Source organism: Furipterus horrens, unplaced genomic scaffold (genome assembly GCF_987537825.1).
Source record: "Furipterus horrens unplaced genomic scaffold, mFurHor1.1.pri manual_scaffold_4, whole genome shotgun sequence".
NCBI classification, from domain to species: domain Eukaryota; kingdom Metazoa; phylum Chordata; class Mammalia; order Chiroptera; family Furipteridae; genus Furipterus; species Furipterus horrens.
The window spans coordinates 151741188-151765428 of record NW_028327174.1 but is presented as its reverse complement, the minus strand read 5'-3'; the positions used below and the strand labels follow the sequence as shown (position 1 = coordinate 151765428).

At 36.1% G+C, this 24241-nt stretch overlaps 1 protein-coding gene across 2 annotated transcripts in view; it reads right to left on the bottom strand.

Moving 5' to 3' along the window:
- RFX3 (regulatory factor X3) overlaps positions 1-24241 on the bottom strand; it is a 284844-nt gene that overhangs the window by 87437 nt on the left and 173166 nt on the right. For both annotated transcript variants that reach the window (XM_090275842.1, XM_090275843.1), the window contains exon 4: positions 7336-7594. In XM_090275842.1, coding sequence (XP_090131968.1) covers positions 7336-7594 — 259 coding nt within the window. The remainder of the gene's footprint in view (positions 1-7335; positions 7595-24241) is intronic.

The following is a 24241-nucleotide window of genomic DNA, read 5'->3' as shown; positions in this document are numbered from 1 at the left end:
AGGGTTGTTTCCATCCCACCCCATACTCCATTATTTTTGTTTTTACAAAATTTTCTTCACTATTCTTGCATGTTTACTTACATAAACAGCCTTTTTTCTAAAGAAAAAAATCTATTGGTATTTTGATTGAGATCATATTGAAATATTTTCAGTTAATTTATGGAAATTCAAAATGTTTGATACTAAAACTTCTCTTTTAATTATAAAAGCTTCTTTCTGTGTTCCTTAGAAATGGTACAAAATTTTATATAGCAGCTGAATCTTAATACATATATTGTTAGTTTATTACCTGGTATATTTTGAATTTTTTTATAAATGAGATCTTTGCTTTTATTATATTTTCTAACTACTGTTGTCTGTATCTGGAGAAGCTATTGATTTCTTGGTATATTAATTTTATACTAGGTCACCTTATAGGTTTTCTTATTATTTGTTCTAGGTTTTCACTGGCTTCTCCATGATTTTTGTCAGCTATACGATCATATCATCTGTATATTCTGACCTCTTTACCTCTTTTCTGTTTTTATATTTTAGTTCTTTCTCTAGTTTAATGCATCTTACCTATAATTTGAGAACAGTTTCTTTCTTGTAAGGCAGGTGGGAAAGTTACTAAAACTTATAGTAAGTACATTTAAAATAAATGTGTAAAATTATTTCTAACTGTCTGAACTTAGATTACAAAAGTCCTAGCCTATAAAATTTACAGACATCAACAGTTATATTCAAACACAGCACTAGATTTTAAAATAAACCAGAAAATTCTGTGACCAACCAACACAACTGCAGTTATGCATGTTGAGAAAGTGGTAATTAAATCATATGCTTTTGGTGTATGAACTGATAAACATGGGGACATACAGAAATTCCTCCCTTCTGAGAATTGATAAGTGGACACAGGCATTGTGTTTTATTTTCCCTCATTAAATTAAAAGACATGGGTTAGTGGAAGAGGCAGTATTAAAATTTTATGGCTCTAATATTGACTCCTGTATTTCACAGACTACAGTGTATTGTAATTTGTCACCAATACATTTCATATTTTATCTGGATAACCTGGTCTCCATGAGTAAAATATTAGTGATTCTTTTCTTTTAAAATTTATAATGATTTTAAACTAATAAATTAATTTGAAATTTGATTTATCAGTAGAAAGATCAAGCAAAAGTTATACCAGAGGTCACCTGTAACATAGCTTACTTCCATATTTATAAGTAGAATGTATAAACATCATTAAACTTTCCTAATATAAATTTCACATGAAAGAGTATCTAACCATTTCAACACACCTGTGTTCTGAAATGTCATTTCAGTATGAAATAGCTAAATATTAAAATAACTCATTATACGAGTATTTTGCTTTAGAAATTCAGAGGAATATATCTGCTATGCTCAGGACAGACTGAGGTCCTTGTCACTCTATTTGTCTTAACCTTCTAGTTGATCAAGATTTCCAGGAGTGGAATGTCTTACACCCTTACCGGTAAAGTTACTGCCTCTAGATCCTATCAGCTTCAAGACCAAGAGCAGTGTGGAACTGACTGACAGCCGAATGGAATGTAGATGAAGTGATTGAGACTACAAGTCACTTAAAGTCTCATTTTATTAAGTGCTTTAAAAACGAGGTCCCAGAACCTTCAGTCAATTTAGGATTTAGTGCAGGAAGCGGAAGATTCATGGCACTCTCTCTGAGGAGTTTCACTTGAGGCTTACAGTGGCCGAGGGAAAAATGGGACACAGGAAAAAAGAAAATGCTAAGATCATATGGACATGCATGCTTCTGCCAAAATAAGCAAAGAAGGATTTTTATCATTGAGGCTAACTGAAAGACTATGAAAATTATTTAAAATAGAATTTAAATTGTAATATATAAAATACAACTGATTTATGCATAATTTATACCTTCTTCTAAATAAAAAATTTATTCTAAGCATATCTTTATACATAATAATTAAACAAAAGTTCTCACCTCATGTGACTATATTGCTTTTCTATCTCTATGCAGCCATAATCAATAATCCAACATTATTTTAACTTTTTTTTCCTTTGGTAATATATGGGCAGCTTAGCTCCTTCTAATTTAGTCATTTTCCATAAATATAAGGAAGCTCTTCAAGTACTGACATGAAAAAAAGAAATCTCTGAGGTGTACTGCTAGGTGAAAAAAAAAGGCAAGATGCAGTATTTTTATCATGATTTGGATTTAAAATGGTAAAAATAAAATTAAAAATTAAAAAAAATATAAAAATTGGTAATGAGAGAGGGGTAGAGGCATTCTGCTTGTATATTCACAGATATCCCTAGAACAATACTCAAAAGAACTTGATAACAGTGGTTGCCTTTAAGGAATAGAACTGAAGAACAGGGGTGAGAAGGAAACTGTATTATGTACTTTCTTGATCCTATGCATTGTGCCTCTTAAGATTTTATAACTAATTCTTAAATAAACAAAAGTTTAAAACAAAACAAATGGCCATTGGTATCACTCCAGCAAAAGAATAAGTAAGTAAAATCATTTTCTGAGTCATTAGCTATACATATTCAGTCTTAGGAAAAAAACATTCCCTATGCCAAGTCCATAAACACATAAACCCAAGGATAAAGAAGTAAAAACATCTATAATTCTTAAATAAATTGTTAACTTTCTATAAATTGAACAAGCTAGGCCAAACTTTTACTTATACAGCAGCCAATGGACAGTCAAAATTTCCTCCAAGTAACTGAAAGAAATTACAATATTTTACATTATTCAAAAGAGGGAGACATGAACAATTTTAGTTTCAACACATTTTTCTTGTGCTCCTTGGTGGGATCTAATTTTAGCAAAAGCCTAGCATATTTAGTTACTAAATGTATATACAAAAAGATGTAAAAATTAGCTTTCATATCACAGTGTCAACAGTGACTAATGTAATCTTATTTAGCTAACAAAAAGAAAAAACCCTCATAAATAAGAATCTAATTATAAGAATACAAATATCAGTTTCTGGAGTATTGAGTAAATAAAGCTTGTTAAAGCAAATTGTTAATTATTGTATACTGTGATGTAAGATAAACTGTGTTGTGATGAGCACAAAATATCACCTACTACAATCACAAAATTTTGATATTCATATGCAAATTGTGTTCTGGTTTCAAAATTCTAAAATTCTTAAATGATATTGTTATACAGATAAATAATGAAGAAAATTAATTGGAGTTTCAAATGAATAAAAACATACAAGGAAAGTTGGTGATGTAGTTAGAAGATCAAAGCATAATGAGTTCAGAATTATGACGATAGCCAACTCTTCTACCATAATGTCCATGTACTACTAAAATATTAACAATAATTAGATCCCTAGAACTAATTTAATGATATGTAAAACACTGACTCAAGTAATAACTCAGCTGAACTCACATCCAGAAATATTCCAACAAAAGTTATATGTTTTTAAAAATTCTATTTAATACTATCAGCAGGAAATGCCCTTTAAATGTGTGTATGTTTATATATACATGAACTCCATTGACCAAAGAAACAAACACTGGTAGTTTAAAAATTGGTAGTGTGTACCATAACATATTCATAAAATAAAATTTAATTTCTTAACATAATTTAAAAAAATATTCTGATATTTATAGGTACATTGAAAACTGACAATTTTATAATGCATAAGCAAAAATGATTCTAAAACATGTTCATGGGAATTTTTTTTTTCATTTAAAGTTATAAAACTAAAGTAAATCATATGCTCAAATAAAATTCTCTATAAATGGTTCAGAGATCCTTTGTGTATGAGAAAGATGGTTAAATATTGACTATTAAACTAGGTAAGAAAATATTCAAGTGCTAATCATTTATTTTCTTAGCAGTGGCTTCAATTTCAAATCATTATCTTTTTTCATTGGCATATCGTGAGAAACTGGTTTGCACAATGGAGTAAACTTTTCTTTGTGGCAGGAAATTATTCCTAATAAATTCAAATGAAAGTATTTAGGTGCAGAGATAGGTCAAATGTAAGACAGAATCAAGGTGATTATTCAGAGAACAAGAGCAGGAAACCTTGCTACCCAGGAACTGAATAAAGGTGTTAGGTTTGTGTTATTTCCAAGTACTCAAACTTAACTAGTTCTACATCAACTGAATGAACTGACTATACACTGCACTTATTATATGCTCTTATCAAATAGCCCAATTTCAGTCAGAAGTTTTGTCCACAGTATAGGCTACTCCTACACAGCCAGTTGCTTCAGGCAATGCTATAAGTGATAAATTGACTATTAAACAGCTAGAAGTACTAAATTTATATGGCACAGTCTAGCTCAACATTGGTAAAAAAATGGCTTGACTCTTGACTAACAAGTTGTTAAAGATTGTCCTCATAGATACAAACAACAGTATAGTGATTATCAGAGGGGAGGGAGAGGGGTAGAAGAGCGTAAAGGGGAATAAATGGTGATGGAAGGAGACTTGACTTTGGGTGGTGAACACACAATACAATACAATACATAGATGACGTATTACCGAACTGTACACTTGAAACCTATATAATTTTATTTAACAATGTTACCCCAATAAATCCAATAGAAAATTTTAAAAAGAAAAAAAATGACTGTGCTCATATAAATTCTTTGTATGGTTCTATAGTGAATTAAGCAGATACATAAAAATAAGTAAATTCCTTTTAATGACACGGCATCTACAAACATCTTGAGTTTTAGCAGTCTAAACAATCACAAACCTACAGATATTCTAACATTTGGCAAGAAGAGGATGGTAGAAAATCTTAGATAGGTTCCATGGCACTTAAACTTTAACTTTACTATAGTAACAGATGTGAGTTTGTAGACAGAATCACCACCTTACTGTGAATGAAGCAGATGAAGATCTCTAGCATAACTGAGAGGGGAATCTAAATCATCAAATATAAATTTTAGTATTAATACAAAGTAACACTAGCAGATGTATATTTAGATAATATAAACCTATCATACAGCACTATCATATGTGCTTGATGAGGACACCTGTGATTGTTTCAGGCAAGTTATTTTTTTATTTAAATTTTATACTTCTTTTGCTAAAAAGAAAATTTTCTCGTAAAAAAACAAAAAAAGCATTATTAACAAAAATACATAAATATTAATGCATTTTAAAATTTGTAAATTAATATGTACAACTGGTACTATGAATTGATAGGGTGGTTTTTTAAGTAGTTTCCCACTATTAACAGTTGTTATAATTCAGTTATTTTAAGTGTTAGTTTTATTTACCAATTAATATAATAGAAATCACACATCAAATCTGTATAACAGATAACTTAAGGAGTAATGCCAAGTTTTCATACTGAATATAGAAAAAATATCAAAATATAAAATTTACCCTGTTAATGTTTGTACCTATATTTACGTGACCTGGAATAATCAATTTAGTCAACTGACAGCACTAATAATTCTACTAAACACATATCCAGTTGATAAGGATGTTTAACAGGTAGCCAGAAACCAGTGTGAAGGTAAACAGAAAATCCTGGAGAAAATAAAGTAGGGGGATGGAGGTTGAAGGGATGCTATAATGAGAAAGGATGAAATGAAAATGGGAAAATACTATTTCTCCCCATTTTTCAGTTTTCCTAAGGCCTTGATATGTGGCAAGTACTTCCCTAGCACTAGAAATGACTTTTTGGGTAGACCTTCTCAGAAGTACTATAAAGTACTGGCACCCATTCTACTGCTTTTTATTTCATGGTAAAGATACAGTTATTTTTGCATCTACAGCACTTTACAATTCCTTTGTAAATATTATGATTTTAAAGCTGGGAGGAAATTAGAAAACCAACCACTTAATCTAATTAACCACTTATTTTATTGCTAGGTGACCTGAGGTCAAGAGAGGCTATGATTTAGTTTTTAATCTACATAAATATATTGTGACTAAATGGTTTAGACATACCGTACCTATTGTTATGAAAAAAGCAAGAGACAAATACACATAAGAAATGCTTCAAAAACACGAAGAAAAGGTTACAAAAAAGGAGCTCTCCACTGAGAAGTGCTAATAACCTGTTCTGATGTTAGTAAGAAACAGTGAACTAAAAAGTAAAGGGATTCAAAGAATGGGTTAGGGAAAAGGCACTAAATAATCAAAGTAATTGTTACACACAGAAAAGTATATATGAAGTACTTACCAAGTATGTGTTATATTTCAAAAATCCATTAAAATAAAAAATGTAAAGCTTCTCATATTATTTTCTAGCAAATTTGTTTCTATCTCTATTTTATTAAAAGAACAAAGTATATAGTAAGGTGATAAAAAAGGGGTATTTGTGATCATGTCAAATCCCCAGGCTCCTTTTACATAGCACATCTAGAAAATAAATTCCATTGCTATTTTAGCTAGGTAGTTCGAAGTGACTCCAATCTTTTTTATATGCTCAAGCTGAGGTGAAAAGAGAAAGCTCATGTTACACAGTTTGATGCTACTGAATTCTACACAGCCTTCTATGGGTATTTTTATGACATCATTTCAACACATCACAATATCTTGTTTCAAAATAAATGTATTTATTAAATTTAACAAACTCAAAGTCAAACATGTGTGTTCCTAAGATGCCATTTGCTCATAACAATGATCAGAGCCAATACAGATAATTTTTCATTGGAATTACCTAGATCATTTCTTCCCAAAGTATCTCCCTGGCAGAATGAAAAATGGCTTTACATATGGCACATGTGTAAACATTTTAAATTTACTTAAAAAAATAGATTTTAATATACATTAGAAAAAAACACATTGTTTTCCATTTTAAAAGTGAATATTTAAAAAATATATTCAGTAAATAGTAGTATAGGTGGCATGTGAATATGGCTAAATTTAAAGTCTAAGGTTTGGGAAATACTGTCCTACATAAAGTAACTTCTCTGGCAATAAGCAAGCCTAAAGATTACTGGTGAAAGGTGTGACATTTCCAAACTAAATTATATTTTGCTCTGTATATTACTTCTTGATTTCTGTCATAAAAAGCCAGTATAAATCAACATAACATAAAAGTAAGTTCTTTTAGTAGAATTTTAAAGTATTTTACTGAACATCATTGAAGAAAGTCTATGAAAATGAGCATTAATGAGTGAGAATCACCTTTCCTATCTCCTAGAATCAATAAACTTTCAAATTCACATAATTGTGGGGTGCATATCAGTAATATTTGGCATAAAACTACATGTACTAGATACTACCACAATACTAAAACTCAACACTTTCTTGCCCCAGCCTAGTCTGTTTTTTCTCCCTATATTGGAAAATGTACAATAGTGGCTAACAAGAAGCTAAATTAGGCAAGTAAAAACTCAAATACTTACTGTCGCTGGGGAGGCCCGAGTGGTGTGTGTCACTGAGTGACCAGAATTCTCCATTGAATTGCCAATCAGATAGGTTCCTCCAGAGCTGCTGATGAGTTGTCCTCCCGTGACGCCCATCTGAATCCCTCCAGTGCCCACCATACTGTGGGATGAGACCACAGTAGTCACCTGTGCAGAACTCCCTTGAGTATCAAAGTAATTCCCTCCAGTGTTTTGGCTGTACATCTGCGTTTCTGTGTAAGGGTAAGTTGTTGTTCGGCTTTAGAAGAAGAAGAAAAGAGAAATTAACTAGCTTATTTATTTTTTTCTAGTGTGCATATACATCTAAAATGTATCAGTGAGCTTAGCCTTTGAAACATGGTAAGTTTTGTATTTTGTACAAAATTTCATTTCCAGAAGTAGTTGTATTTACTTTCCAACTTGAAAGGACATTTCATTATTAAGTACCTCAACGCTTCTCTGTACTTGAGAATGCTTGCCCTCTACTATTATCTACCTCCAGCTCATAAATAGGTTCAGGTCTCTTCCCTCCAAAAAGTCTTGCTGAGTGACTTCTTCAATTCCTTATAAAACTCTCTCAAATGCCTATTTTATAAAAGCTGGGGTCTGGCCTGCCCAGGGGCTGGCAAATCAACTCCCCATGCTACTTCACATTCCTGGGTGACTTGCAAGGAACCTCTGTGACTAAGGAAGCTTGCATAGATGTCTTTCTTGCCACCAGAAGGATCTTGATCAGCAGCTGACTCATCTTGCACCCTAAATCCCTACCTACATCTCTCTCTTCCTCTATACTCAAGATTCTCCTTGATGGATGACGAGAGCTGATCATGCCTTCCCCGTCCACTTCCCAAAAACTGCAGTAAAGCTTCTGCCCTTAGACTTTCACTGAAATTGCTTTTAATAAGGGCACTTGTGACTAAATCTAAATACCAAGATATAAGGCTTCTTTCTGTTAGTCCTTATCTTTTCTGACCTATCTGCAATATAACGTTGTTGACCCCTCCATGTTGCCCTTTCCCTCCTTCTGTTCTGATTAAGCTTGTTTGATTGACTTATTTTTCATTTTCAATTGATTATAACATTTTAACATGACTTGTTTTCACTTTTTAAGATAATTATATGCACACAAGAAATTGCAAAAATAATACAGAGCAGTATAAAACACTTTTATGGATGGACCTGGAGATTATTATGCTAAGTGAAATAAGCCAGTCAGAGAAAGACAAACACCATATGATCTCACTTATATGTGGAATCTAATGAATAAAATGAACTGACCAACAAAACAGAAACAGAGGCATGGATACATGGAACAGACTGACAGCTGTCAGAGGGGAGGAGGGTTGGGGGACTGGATGAGAGAAGGTGAAGGGATTAAGCAAAAAGACATAATATATGTAACATCGACACAGAAAACAGTGTGCTGCTGATAGCAGCCAGAGGCAAAGAGGGTGGGCGGTTGGTGGAGGTGAACAAAGGTGAGGAATCGGGGATGGAAAGAGACTTTGCTTGGGGCAATGGGTGCAGGATGCAGATCATGTTTTATTAACTTGCACACTTGAAACCTTTATGTTTTTGCAAACCAATGTCACCACAATAAATTCAGTAAAAATTCAAATGTTAAATTAAAATTACTAGGTATTTTTTTGTCATTCTCTTTGACCCACATCTCAGAGTTAACCACTACTGACAAGTTAATGTGATATTTTCAAACATTTTCTATTTATACACAGGTCTCTCTCTTTCTTAACCTCTCCTGTTCCTTAGTTTCTATGGCACACCTTTTCTGCTTTTTCTTCTTCTACCACTACCTTTCAAGAACATTTCAAAGCTCAATTTTTCTGGCACTTTAAACATTGATATTTTCTGAGGTCTCCATGTTTAGCTTTTATTTTTTCTCATTTTATTTAGACCATGTACCTTTACCATATACTATATGACCACATAAATGCTCATAGTAAACCTTGCATAAGTTGATATCTCCACTCTATTTTCTAGCTATACGTTAAGAATTTTAAGTCTTGGTTTCTAACAGCCACCTGGTTATCTCTACGAGGAAACCCTATGCTATATGGGAAGTCACATATATAAAATGTAATAAGCAATTCCTTACCTCTCTGTTCTTTTTCCTATAAAACTCTTCTCTACAGAGAGCAGCACCACCATCTTCAGCATTAGAATTATTGCTCTTTCCTCACTCAGACTGACATTAATCACTAAGTCCTACTAATTTTACCTTCTAAATAATTCTCCAATTCTCCTTTCAATTCTTGTACTAAATGCATTAACTAATAATATTATGCACTATAATTCCCTTCTATTTGATTTTTCTTCCTCTAATCAGCTCTCTTCCAATCTACAACTGTCCTGCCAGGGGAATTTTTCTAAAATGCAGATAAAAAAATAAAACTTTTCTTAAAAACATTTCCATGATTCTCTCTTGCCTTCAGAAGAAATTCAAAACCTCTGACTGAACTTACAGGACCAGGAGGGCCAATGCCTACATAATCTTCAGTCTTGGTACTAGCCATGTTCTCAAATGCTTTTTTACTCACACCACACTGACCTTTTTGCTGATCACCCAAAGTGCCATTTTCTCTTGCCTACCTGCTTTGTTGCACATGGTTTCTTTTGCCTGGAAGGCCTTTACATTTTTCTTTAACTCCCTTCCTTTGTCCTCATCACTCATAAACTCTTAGCTCAAGCATCAACCTTATCTCCAGATTATTTTGCTGTGCCCCTTGCCCTCTGTGGCCACTCTCTCATAGAGCTGTAATGTTTTGTTTTCCATATTTTCCTAATGTATACCCTGTGCATACCTGAACTATAACTTTCAACATACTTATTGTTAAATTCCTCATGTCTTCATACTCCCATTAAATTAAATTTTTATTTCCATCTGTATCTTTAATACTTAACACAGTGGCTGGTACACTGTAGGCACACTAATCAACATATAAAAATATGATCTGACGTAAGAGCCAGTTTCATAAATTTACAAAACTTAAAATCTTTTGTTTTGTTAAAACATGAGAAATTATGCTAAACTTTCAAAGACTTGTAGCATTTAAAACAGGTCATCTGAACTCATTACAAATTATACTTGTAATATAATTTATAACGTAAATTTTAGTAAAATAATAATAGTGCTTTGAAAGTGTTCCACACTGAGTAATGCATTCCAGAAAGAGCCAGTGCAACAGAAGCAGGTACAGATTTTAGTTTGGGGTGATGATAGAAACAACCCAATAGGGAGCATTTTTTAAAGAGAGAAAAATGCCATTTTAAATACATATACGGTTCTTCTCTCATCATTGCTCTATTTTCTAATTGGAAGTCTCACCTATATATTTCTTTCATTACATTTTGATAAAAGTCATGCTGATTTCAGATTTAGGTAAAAAGAGAAATGAGGTTATTTTAATTTATGTCCACTGAATATGACAGTGATCCTATTTGACTGTACTTAAAATAACACAATCTAATGTTGATATATGAGTATAGCCAAATAAGGTATACAAATAGATACAGGACAATAAATACTTTGGCAGATGCAAGGCATGGTGCCAGCTTTCATTTTCATAGTCTTAGTAAAATGCTTAGGCGTGCTCCCTCGTAGTTAAGTTGATATCACAGTGAAAACAGACATTAATCACAAATGATAGTTGAAATACTGACCATTTACTATGCAGTAGACACTATTCTGTGTGCTTCAGGTACTAACTCTTTTAATCTTCATTTCAGCTCTATGAGATGGGTACTATTATAATTCCTATTTCACAGAAAAGGTGAATAGGTTGAGTGGCTTCATCCAAAGAAAACAGCTGGTAAAAAATGAATGTGGAACCTATGGTGAGCCCATGCTCTCAACCATTCTGTCACATAAAAAAAACTTAACTTTTTTTTAAAGTATATTTTATTGATTATGTTGTTACAGTAGTCCCAATTTTTTTCCCTTTGGTCCCCTCTGCCCAGTACCCCCTTCCCTCCAGCAATCCTAACCCCCTTAGTTCATGTCCATGGGTCATGCATAAAAGTTCTTTGGCTTCATCCTTTCCTATATTATTCTTAACTTCCCCCTGTCTATTTTGTACCAATCAATTATGCTTCTTAGTCCCTGCACCATTTCCCCATTTCTCCCCCTCCTCCCTCCCAGCTGATAACCCTCCAAATGATCTCTATACCTATGATTCTATTCCTATTCTCGTTTGCTTAGTTGGAATTTATTTTTATTTTTTAGATTCAGTTGTTGATAGCTGTGAGTTTGTTGTCATTTTGATGTTCATAATTCTGATTTTCTTTTTCTTAAGTAAGTCCCTTTGACATTTCATATAATAATGGCTTGGTGATGATGAACTCCTTTAGCTATACCTTGTCTGGGAAGCACTTTACCTGTCCTACCATTCTAAATGATAGCTTTGCTAGATAAGGTAATCTTGGTTTTAAGTCCTTGCTTTTCATCACATTGTATACTTCTTGCCTGCAAAGTTTCTTTAAAGAAATCAGCTGATAGTCTTATAGGCGCCCCTTTGTAGGAAACTCTCTGCTTTTCTCTCTCTGCTTTCAAGATTCTCTCTTTATCTTGAACCTTTGGCATTTTAATGATGATGTGTCTTGGTGTGGTCCTTTTTGGGTCTGGCTTGTTTGGGACTCTCTGTGGTTCCTGGACTTGTATATCTATTTCCTTCGCCAAATTTGGGGAGTTTTCCTTCATTATTTCTTCACATAAGCTTTCAATTTCTTGCCCTTCCTCTTCTCCTCTGGCACCCATATGGTTTGGATATTGGCATGTTTAAAATTGTCCCAGAGGTTCCTAAGCCTCTCCTCATTTTTATCAATTCTTGTTTCCTCAATCTGTACTGGTTAACTGTTTTTTTCTTCCCTATGTTCCAAATCACTGATTTGAACCCTGGATTCCTTCCCTTCACCATTGGTTTTGTGTGGATTTTTCTCCGTTTCATTTAGCATAGCCTTCATTTCTTCCCTTACATGTTTTTTGCACTTAAGCATATCTGTCAAGCTTGTGAGCATCTTTATCACCAGTGTTTTAAACTCTACTTCTGTTAGGTTGGCTATCTCCTCATCTGTTAGGCTGGCTAACTCCTTGTCACTTAGTTCCCCCACTGGAACCTTGATCCATTCCCCCTTTTGGGCCATACTTCTGTCTCTTCATCTTGACAGGCTTCTGTGTTTGTTTGCCTCTGTGTCTTAGGTAGAGCTGTCACTTCCGTTACGTTGTAAGGGGTGGAACCTTAAGTATTCGTCAGTACAACTGACCCATTTCACCGCGCTGTTGCGCTGGTTTGAGAAGGAACAGAGCTGCTTGCCCAGCACTCGCCCCCTTTCCAGGCACTTCTACCACTTCTTGTATGGGACTGGTGCCCCTCTGGCTGTTGCCCTGGCCATCGTTCCCAGAGTGGGTGGGTCTGCAGACGTTCTAGGACCATGAGGGCCCTTTAAACAAGAAGACTCTATGGAGAGACCAGCAGTTTCTTCCTCTGTCCCAACCCCCACTGGTTTGCACAGTCAGAAGCAATGAGGCTTTATTTTTCCCCGGCGCTGGGACCGTGAGCTGCATGGTCTGGTCTGGTGCTGGGAGTGCTCCCTAAGTGTCCCTCCAGACTTTTAAAAATGTGTGGCTGCGTTTTCTGCCAGCCTGCCACTGCAGCCACCACCACACCATATCCTTTCCGCCCCTCCTACCTGTCTGGATGAGTATTTCTTCTTTATATCTTTGTTTGTTGGACTTCCACACAGCTTGATTTTCTGGAACTTCTGGTTGTCTCTAGTTTTGAGATAGTTGTATTCCTTTTTAGTTGTGGAGGGAGATGCAGCATGTCTGTCTAGGCCTTCATCTTGGCCGGAAGTCTAAGAACTTACCTTTTTATATATGTCAATGATATTTGTAAATGACTATTGAGGAATAGCCCTAACAGGTAGAACAAGGGCCATATGAACTTTCTGATGCTTTCTGCGATTTCTTTATACCTTAGTTCACTGTTTATTGGCCCAATACTACTCTCCTCTCTTACCTAGAATAGGATCTGTAGATGTACTCACAATAGTAAGGATAGAAAAGGCCACACTATTTCAGAGGATACTTATGATCACATACTTGGAATTTATAAGTTCATGATCATGGAAGTTGCTACTCTGTCACAAAATAAACATTTCAAGGAATTCATATCACTCTATCTTTTGGGCATGCCTTCTTTATATAATTAGTTCTCAGGGAACATTAGTAATACAAAGAAATGCATCATAGATATATAAAATCTGTATCTGTAGCCCTCAAGTCAATACAAAAATAAGGCAGCTTGGAGATGATTCAGGAGCTAAAAAGGAAAAAGAACAAAGAACAAGACAAGGGTAAAAGGCACTAAAGAGTACATCTAATCCATAAACTATCCACATTACTGAATCATGACCCGTGGGACTGAGAAGGCTTGGCTACTGCATAAACATGCCCTGGGGTAAAGACTGGCAATTTCTAGGGGAGAGGAAAAGGATAATTTTATTAGGAAATGAATTTGTCTCTGACAAATAATGTACACTTGCAATGAGAAACAGAGGAGATTTTAAACGCAGGATTGCACAATAGAGGCAGACCGTAATATCTTTAGTCATTATTATTTAAAGGTAAGAAGATACACATTAACCTATTTGTTAAGAGTACTGTCTGGAGCTAGAGCCAGAATTATGCATGAATAACTCCTAAAGGTCTTTCCATGGTGTAAACTCTTTAAAAACTTTTAAATTAATACTGAAGAATTTATGGGAGAAAAAAAGAAGCACAACAGCAAAAACAAGTAGTTCTTTCTTAGGTATTAGAAATAATGACTATTTAATTTTGATACCTAAGATTAGCTTATCTTTCATATTGTATAATTAATACTTACGAGTTATTGCTTACACATTATTTATCCCAGAAATTTCCAAAATACAGGGTGGGGCAAAAGCAGCTTTACATTGTTCATTTGAAAAATAATAATATAACTAATAAATAATAATACAAGAATAAACTCTTTTTCACGTTTTCACTATTGTAAGCCTACTTTTGTCCCACTCTGTATATGTTTGAGAAAATAACTCAGTATCTGGGATATCGGATTGAAAGCAGCTATTTCTGGACTGTACGTTCCTGAAACAGGTAAATTTCTAAGCAATTTTGTTCACATTTGAAAGATGCTGCTCTGTTTCTTTTGTTTGCTATTTATTGATTGCCACAAACTGTTATGAAAATATCATATTATTTCTATAGGAGAAAAGAAATCTTTCCATTGTTCTGCATATGTATCCAGTAATGAATGTAAAGCCATAGATATGTGCATACTTGTTGACAGAAGTTTCTTCACAGCTGACTCTATTATAAGGTTCTATGTAAATGTCAGGACTCTGATCCACTGAATTCAGTAAATTATTGCGGTTTGCATCCCATCATGCCTTTGCATATACCTTGGCTAAGCATGACTCTGAATATTCCCTGCTTGCCTATTCACTAGAATTATTATGTCAATTTGACTTGGCTATAACCAATTTTCTGTTTTCTTTAACTCATGTGTCTTATCCACAGTTACAGATATATAATATCTCTAAATTATGTTTTTTGTATTTTACCCACATCTTGAATATCCTTTCCCACCAATAAGCTAGTCAATGATAAAAATCAAGCAATGGTATGAAAATGGCAAATTAAGGAAATAAGAGTATCTTCTAAATTTTATAGTATAAAATTTATTGTGAAGCTAGAATATAGTAATGTTGATCATTATAATACCTTACACTGGGACAATGGTTTATGTTTTCAGGCTACTTTGTACTCATTCTTTTACCAAATATTTACTGAGCATTTATTCTGGCTTCTAGAATAAAAGGAAGAAAACAGACATATCCTCTACTGTCATAAAGGTTACATAACATAAGGAGTAGGTGGTCAAAAGAAAGAAATGGAAATAAGGTAACTAGAAATTTTTTTAAGGCTATGAAAGAGAAAACTAGAATATTAAAGTATTGTAAATGGGAGGGGTATATTCAATAGGTTAGGCGAGAATGTTACCCCTAAAGAAGAGAGACTGAGGTTGAAACTAAACAATCAAACGGGGGGCGGCTGCCCGAGCTGTGGCGGGAAGCACATAAAGGATTTTTGGCGACCACAGGCTACCCCAGAGAGGAGTCAGGCGGAGAGCGGATCTCTGCCCGCTGGCAGAGACGGGACTCGACCAAGTGGCATTGGCGCTGAAGGACAGGAGACAGCGTGCTGCCGGGCAAGTGAGAACATAATTCTCCTTTATATTTTTCTCTAGTGGACGGTGGAGACGGGAGGAAAGTTTGGGGGTGGTAGGCCGTTCTGGAGGAGCCCAGGCGCAGAGGCCCGCTCATCCACTCCTCAACCCTACCATTGGGTCGCAGGGGCGCACATAGGGAAGTGCTCTCATTCACTGGCCGAGGTGCGCGGGGCCGTGAGTCCAGGCATCCCTCGGACACTCCCCAACGGACATAAGATCAGTGCCCCAACGGGCACAGGGAGGGCCCACTGAACACGCAGAGGACTGTGCACAGACACCCCTAGACAGCTCCCGTGGGCGCAGGGCCCCAGGCCGGAAAGCAGACCACTAGCGCAGGCTCTGTTTGTGCCCGCCCAGACGGGTGAGGGAAGGTGGGCAGCAGCAGCACGGGAACAGCGGGAGGAGGCGACCCACGGATGCTCGCTTCCACTGAGCACAAGTGTCCCTGGCCCTGCCCTAAGAGGCCAGAGACCAACTCCCGGAGCTCGGCTCAGCGGGACTGAGGGCACGGGGCGGCGCGCGAGCGCAAAAGTACCTCAGCCCGGGGTCAGTTGGCGCCAATCCCGGGGAAAGCTCTCGGGCCGCCCGCGTGGGCAGGGACACCTCGTCGTGAACGGGGAACCGCCGCGGCCCAGCGAAAGCAGGAGCCAATCCCCGGGAAAGCGCTCGGGCCGCCCGCGCGGGCAGGGACACCTCGCCGCGAACTGGGAACCGCCGCGGCCCGGCAGCAGTGGGCTCCAACCGCGGGGCAAACTCTCGGGCTGCCCGAGAGCGCAGCGGCTTGCGCGCAAGGGCACCTCAACTGGCTCCAGCAAGCAGCAAGGGAGCGCGCCGTGCCGGCAACCGCGGGCGCGCACCATAGCGGCAACCGGGGGCGCACACCAGTCCTGCAAAAAACAAGAACCTCTGACCTGCCACACTAGACCAGCTGCGGACCCAGAAAAAGAAGGCAACACACCAAGGCTAAAACGGAGTAAAAACATCGATTTTTTTTTTTTCCAAATTTTTTCTCCCAAATTTTTTCTCCCTTGTTCTTTCTTTCTTCTTAATTATTTCTTTTCTTTCCTTCTTTCTTTATTCTTTTCCTGGGGTTTTTTTGGGGGGTTTTGGGGGGGTATATATATATATATATTTTTTAATTTTTTTTTCTCTCTTTTTTCTTTCTTTCTTTCTTCTTTATTCTTTCTTTTCTATCTTTCTTTGTTCCTTTCTTTCTTCCCTTTTGGGGTTTTTTTTAGGGGGGTTTTTGTGGTAAATTTTTTATTTTCTTCTCTTTCTTTCTTCTTTTCTTTCTTCTATTTTCTTGGGGATTTTTTGGGGGGGGTGTTTTTCCTTCACCTCTTCCAATAATAACAAACTTTATCTCTAACGTGTTGCATATAACCTCTCCTTCTCATCCTTTCTCTTTAATCGTGGTTTATTCATTTGTGTGTCTAGCTTAGCCCCCCATCACTCTAAATAATATAATATAATTACTATATAAACCCAAATACAATACAATCCCACTTTCTTACTATACTACGTATTTTTTCTATCCTTTTCTTCTATTTTTATTAACATACAATGTAAATATTACTAACTGGCTTGCACAGTCTCAACTATTATTAATCTATCAACCCCTCTATCAAAAATTATATTTTTCCTCCCCCAAAACAACTCTTATCTATTCTTCTTATGGTATAAAATCTCAAATCTCTTTACATTTATATTAATACGGGCTAGTTGGCTAACAATAGCAGGATAGAGTGGGGGATACTTTCTGAGGGTGTGGGTCTCCTGCCTGGGCTGTGTGTTTATGTCTTTAACAGCATATCCACAAAAGAATTCAAGACAAAGCAGATAGAGTGACTCTCAACCAAGTAGCCAGAAGGAAGATCCTATCAAAGAACATCTGAAATATAACTGAACAGCATAAACAAACGACATAAAGGGTAACTCAAGACCATCAGGCTCAGGATATCAAAGAGACTGCACCACTGAAACTCCCAGACCTTCGATAAAGAATATTACACCACAAAGGAGGGAAGTCAAAGCAGACTACCCCCCCCAAAATAAATAAATAAATAAATAAATAAATAAATAAATAAAAACAAAAAGAATCCAACATGGTAAGACGCAAAAATAACCCCTCAATGAAAAGAAAAGAGGAACCCTCAGAAAGAGAGAGAGAGACGAAATAGACATAGCCCAAATGTCAGACATGGAATTCAAAACAATGGTGGTAAAGAAGCTCAATATACTCGACATCCTTAAAATCAACTATGACAACCTTCAAGGAAGTTACCAGCAGCTCCAAGAAAATTACAGGGAACTGGCAGAGAACTACACCAGCATAAAAAAAGACACAGAAATTGTTAACAGGAACCAGGAAGAACTTAAGAATACAATCTCTGAACTGAAAAACACAGTAGAATCAGTCAAAAGCAGACTAAACGAAGCAGAGGATCGGATTAGTGAGTTAGAAGATAATGTAGAGAAAAACTCCCAGACAATACAGCAAAATGAAAAACGATTGAAAAAATATGAACAAGATGTAAGGGAATTACAGGATAGCATTAGGAAAAATAATTTAAGGATCATCGGAATACAAGAGGGAGAAGAAAAGGAACATGGAATTGAAAATCTGATAGGAGAAATAGTGACAGAAAATTTTCCGAACCTGTTGAGAGGAAAAGCTATGCAAGTCCAAGAAGCACTGAGAGTTCCAATCAAGAGGAACCCCCAAAAACCCACTCCAAGGCACATCATAGTTAAAATGGCAACATTCCAAGACAAAGAGAGAATCCTAAAAGCAGCAATAGAAAAGCAGCAAATAACATACAAGGGAGCTCCGATAAGGCTATCAACTGATTTCTCAACAGAAACATTACAAGCCAGAAGGGAATGGTCAAAAATATTTCAAGCAATGAAAAACAAAGGCCTACAACCAAGAATACTCTACACAGCAAGGCTCTCATTCAAAATAGAAGGTGAAATAAGGAGTTTCTCAGACAAAGGAAGACTGAAAGAATACATCTCCACCAAACCAGCATTGCAAGAGATGCTAAAGGGACTGTTCTAAGAAAAAAAGAAGAAAAAAACAAGAGAGGAGAGGAACAGAGGTACAAAGGGAAATGAATAAATACACGTCAATAATAACCTTAAATGTAAATGGATTAAATGCTCCAATTAAAAGACATAGGGTAACGGAATGGATAAGAAAACAGGACCCACATATTTGCTGTCTACAAGAAACACACCTCAAAACAAAAGATTTACACAGACTGAAAGTAAAGTGATATAAAAAAATATTCCAAGCAAACGAACCGGAAAAAAAAGCCAGGGTAGCAGTTCTCATATCAGACAAAATGGATTTCAAAGCAAGGACAATAAAAAGAGACAAAGAAGGACACTTCATAATACTTAAAGGAACAATCCATCAAGAAGATATGACTTTGATAAACATATATGCACCCAACATAGGAGCACCCAAATACATAAAGCAAATGCTAGAAGACCACAAAAAGGATATCAACAACAACACACTCATAGTAGGGGACTTCAACACTCCATTATCAACAATAGACAGATCATCAAAGCAAAGAAACACCAAGGATATACAGGCATTGAACAACACACTAAACCACATGGATCTAACTGATATATATAGAACTTTTCACCCCAAAGAAGCAAAATATACATTCTTTTCAAGTGCACATGGGACATTTTCAAAGATAGACCACATGATAGGTCACAAAACAAGCCTCAACAAATTCAAGAAAATTGAAATCATATCAAGCATCTTTTCAGATCACAATGCCCTGAAACTAGAAATCAACCTCAGAGAAAAAAATCAAAGACACCCAAACTCATGGAGATTGAATAACATGCTATTAAATAATGAATGGGTTAACAATGACATCAAAGAAGAAATCAAGAAATTTCTAGAAACTAATGATAATGAGCACACAACAACCCAAAACCTGTGGGACACAGCAAAAGCAGTCCTGAGAGGGAAGTTTATAGCAATACAGGCATATCTGAAAAGGCTAGAAGAATCTCAAATAAAAAACCTAACCACAATGCTACAAGAACTAGAACAACAACAACAAACAAAGCCTAGGGCAAGAAGAAGGAATGAAATCATCAAGATCAGAGCAGAACTAAATGACATAGAGACTAAACAAACAATCCAAAAGATCAACAAAACTAGGAGCTGGTTCTTCGAAAAAATCAACAAAATCGACAAGCCTCTAGCCAGTCTAATCAAGAAAAAAATAGAGAAGACACAAATAAACAAAATCAGAAATGAAAGAGGAGAAATCACGACTGATACCTCAGAAATACAAATGATAGTTAGAAATTACTTCAGACAACTGTATGACAAGAAATTTGACAATCTAGAAGAAATGGACAAATTTCTAGAAACATACAACCTCCCAAAACTAAATCAAGAAGAAGTGGAAAGTCTCAACAAACCAATAACGAAAAAGGAAATTGAAACAGTAATCCAAAATCTCCCGGCACACAAAAGCCCTGGACCGGATGGCTTCACAGGCGAATTCTACAAAACATTCAGGGAAGAACTAACTCCTATCCTCCTCAAACTGTTCCAAAAAATCCAAGAAGAGGGGAAAATTCCAAACTCTTTCTATGAAGCCAGTATTATCCTAATCCCCAAACCAGGTCAAGACACAACAAAGAAAGAAAACTACAGGCCAATATCACTGATGAACATCGATGCTAAAATCCTCAATAAAATATTGGCAAACAGGATCCAGCAATACATCAAAAAGATTATACACCATGATCAAGTGGGCTTCATTCCAGGGATGCAAGGATGGTTTAATATTCGCAAATCAATAAATATAATACATCACCTAAACAGAATGAAAGACAAAAATCACATGATCATATCAATAGATGCAGAAAAAGCATTTGATAAAGTACAACACCCATTTATGATGAAAACACTCAGCAAAATGGGAATAAAGGGAGCATATCTTAACATAATTAAGGCTATATATGAGAAGCCTGAGGCCAACATCATACTCAATGGACAAAAACTGAAAGCATTCCCCCTGAACTCAGGAACTAGACAAGGTTGTCCACTCTCTCCACTCCTTTTCAACATAGTGTTGGAAGTCCTAGCCACAGCAATCAGACAAGAAAAAGAAATAAAAGGCATCCAAATTGGGAAAGAGGAAGTGAAACTTTCATTATATGCAGATGACATGATAGTATACCTAGAAAATCCTATAAACTCCACTAAAAGACTACTCAATATAATAAGTGAATTTGGCAAAATCGCAGGGTACAAAATAAATATACAGAAATCTAAGGCATTTCTGTACACCAACAATAAAATAGCAGAGACAGAGACAAAAAAGAAAATACCATTTACTATAGCAACAAGAAAAATAAAGTACCTAGGAGTAAACTTAACCAAAGAGATAAAAGACCTGTACTCTGAAAATTACATAACATTGAAGAAAGAAATTAAGGAAGAAACAAATAAATGGAAGCAAATACCATGTTCTTGGATGGGAAGAATCAACATCATCAAAATGGCCATACTACCCAAAGCAATTTACAGATTCAATGCAATCCCTATTAAAATACCAATGACATATTTCACAGACCTAGAACAAATACTCCATAAATTCATATGGAACCAAAAAAGACCCCGAATAGCAAAAGCAATCTTGAGACAGAAGAACACAGCAGGAGGAATCACAACACCAGATATCAAACAATACTACAAAGCCACTGTAATCAAAACAGTATGGTACTGGCATAAGAACAGACATATAGATCAGTGGAACGGAATAGAGAGTCCAGAAATAAACCCAGGCCTCTATGGTCAACTTATCTTTGATAAAGGAGGAAGGAACATAAAATGGAGTGAGAAGAGCCTCTTTAACAAATGGTGCTGGGAGAACTGGATAGGGACCTGCAAAAAAATGAAACTAGACCACCAACTTACACCACACACGAGAATAAACTCAAGATGGATCAAAGACTTAAATGTAAGCCGTGACACCATAAAAGTCCTAGAGGAAAACATAGGCAAGAAAATATCAGATATCTCACGTAACAATCTCTTCACGGATACATCTCCTAAAGCAAGAGAAATAAAGGAAAAAATAAATAAATGGGATTACATCAAACTGAAGAGTTTCTGCTCAGCAAAAGAAAACATCAGCAAGATGAAAAGGAAACCAACCATATGGGAAAACATATTTGCCAATGACATCACAGACAGGGGACTGATTTCCAAAATATATAAAGAGCTGATACGACTCAACATCAAGAAAACAAACAACCCAATTAAAAAATGGGCAAGGGACCTGAACAAACACTTCTCCGAAGAGGACATACAGAAGGTCCATAGACACATGAAAAAATGCTCAACATCATTAGCCATCAGGGAGATGCAAATAAAAACCACAATGAGATACCATTTAACACCAGTCAGAATGGCCATCATCAACAAATCAACAAGCAACAAGTGCTGGCGAGGATGTGGAGAAACGGGAACCCTACTGCACTGTTGGTGGGAATGCAGACTGGTGCAGCCACTATGGAGAACAGTATGGAATTACCTCAAAAGATTAAAAATGGAACTGCCTTTTGAACCAATGACTCCACTACTAGGATTATACCCGAAGAATCTTGAAACCTCAATTCAAAAGAACTTATGCACCCCTATGTTCATTGCAGCACTGTTTACAATAGCTAAGTGCTGGAAACAACCTAAGTGCCCATCTGTAGATGAGTGGATCAAAAAACTGTGGTACATTTACACAATGGAATACTATGTAGCAGAAAGAAAGAAGGAACTCCTGCCATTTGCAACAACATGGATGGAACTAGAGAGAATTATGCTTAGTGAAATAAGCCAGGCAAAGAAAGAAAAATACCATATGATATCACCTAATACAGGAAACTAAAGAACAACACAAACAAAGGAACTAAATAGAACAAAGAGCAGAATAGCAGTCAATAGGGGGGAGGGGAGAGGGAGAGAAGGGGGATAAGTAAGGGAAGGGTTTAATTAAAGAGCCTGTATGAAAGACTCATGGACATGGACAACGGGGAGGGATATGATTGTGGGAGAGGGGGTGGGTTGGGTGGGGGAGAGAAATTGGGGGAAAAGGGGACAACTGTAATTGAAAAACCAAAATAAAAAAATTAAAAAAAAATAAAATAAAATAAACAATCAAACGTAGTGAGCCCTATATAAAATAGGAGGAAAAATATATCGGGACAACAGTACAGCATGTGCAAAAGCCACAACACAGGAAAGATCCTTGTCTTTGGGAAGAAATTATAAGTCTAAAACGGCTGTCTATAACAAATGAGAAGGATATTAGAAAGCAATGAGGTTTCAAAAGGTAAATACTAAATATTCAAGTAATATAAACAAAATTTTTGAACTGTGGATCATAATCAGTAACTGTAATTGGCCACAACAGCATTAAAAGAAGAGATTAGACAAGGTCAGAGCACATTTCACCTAGTAAGCATAGGAATTACTTTCAGGAACTTTTGTTTCTATCATATACATATATGGTATATGTGTGTGCATACTCATATGTGCATGTGTGCACTTACCTTATTATAACATGAAAATCTAATTTTCTCACTGTGGATAATAATTTAAAAAGCTTGAAAGACATTATTATGAACTGTGACAAGAAGATTGGATTTTGTTTCAAGCTGGGATAGGCATGGAGGGAATAAAGGGAAAGTTCTAGTTATAGAAACAACTTAACAAAGGCCTGAGGCCAGAGAAATAATGAGAAATCAAGGGGAAAGTATGTAGCAAACATGGTATAATACTGAAGATGGGTCATGTGAGATGATTCTGGAACATGTTCACGAGATATAAGAATAGGAGGTGATCTTATCAGAAAGTGTTTCCATGTAGTGATAGCAATATATATCTGATTGAACTAAATGAGGACATAGTAAGTGAAGGCAGCCAGAATGAACACCTTTTTAAATATTTTTGAAAAGTCTGAGAGCACAGGAATGGACTAGGAGTACTGGGGAACGAGGGAGAGTTGTTTTTAGAGATGAGAGATATATTTTTTCTCTTACACTAAGTAGACCACACAGGTTAGGGATTATTACACCTGTCGTAGAGCTATGATGAGAATCTAGTGGTAGTGACAGTGGACAGTGGTTGGGATGGGTGCAGTACTGTGGTGTCCTCACTGGACTACTTATGTGGTGTGGTTTTGTCTGTGATCTGGCTGCCAATGCTGCTTGTACCTGCCTTTTTTCACCCTATTCTCCAGACTAACTGGAAATTTTCTGAATAATAAACATTTTTCAATAACTTCTTTGTTTTTCTTGAATAAACTCAGAGTTCATTTCTGCTGCTTGATACCAAGAACCCTGACTTGAACAGTTTCCCATTGTGAAGTTTTCATGAGTCACCAAAGCCCCGCAGAGAAGTAGCTCTGTTATTTGGAATCTTCAACAAATTGCTATCATATAATACATAAGATCTGGCTGGCCAGAATGTACTATTTATTTGAGTTTCTAAATAAATCTCTTGAATGCTCCAAGTCAGACTAAAGGCAGAAGTTACACCAAAGAGGTGATATGTCCATTTTGTGAAAGACACCAAA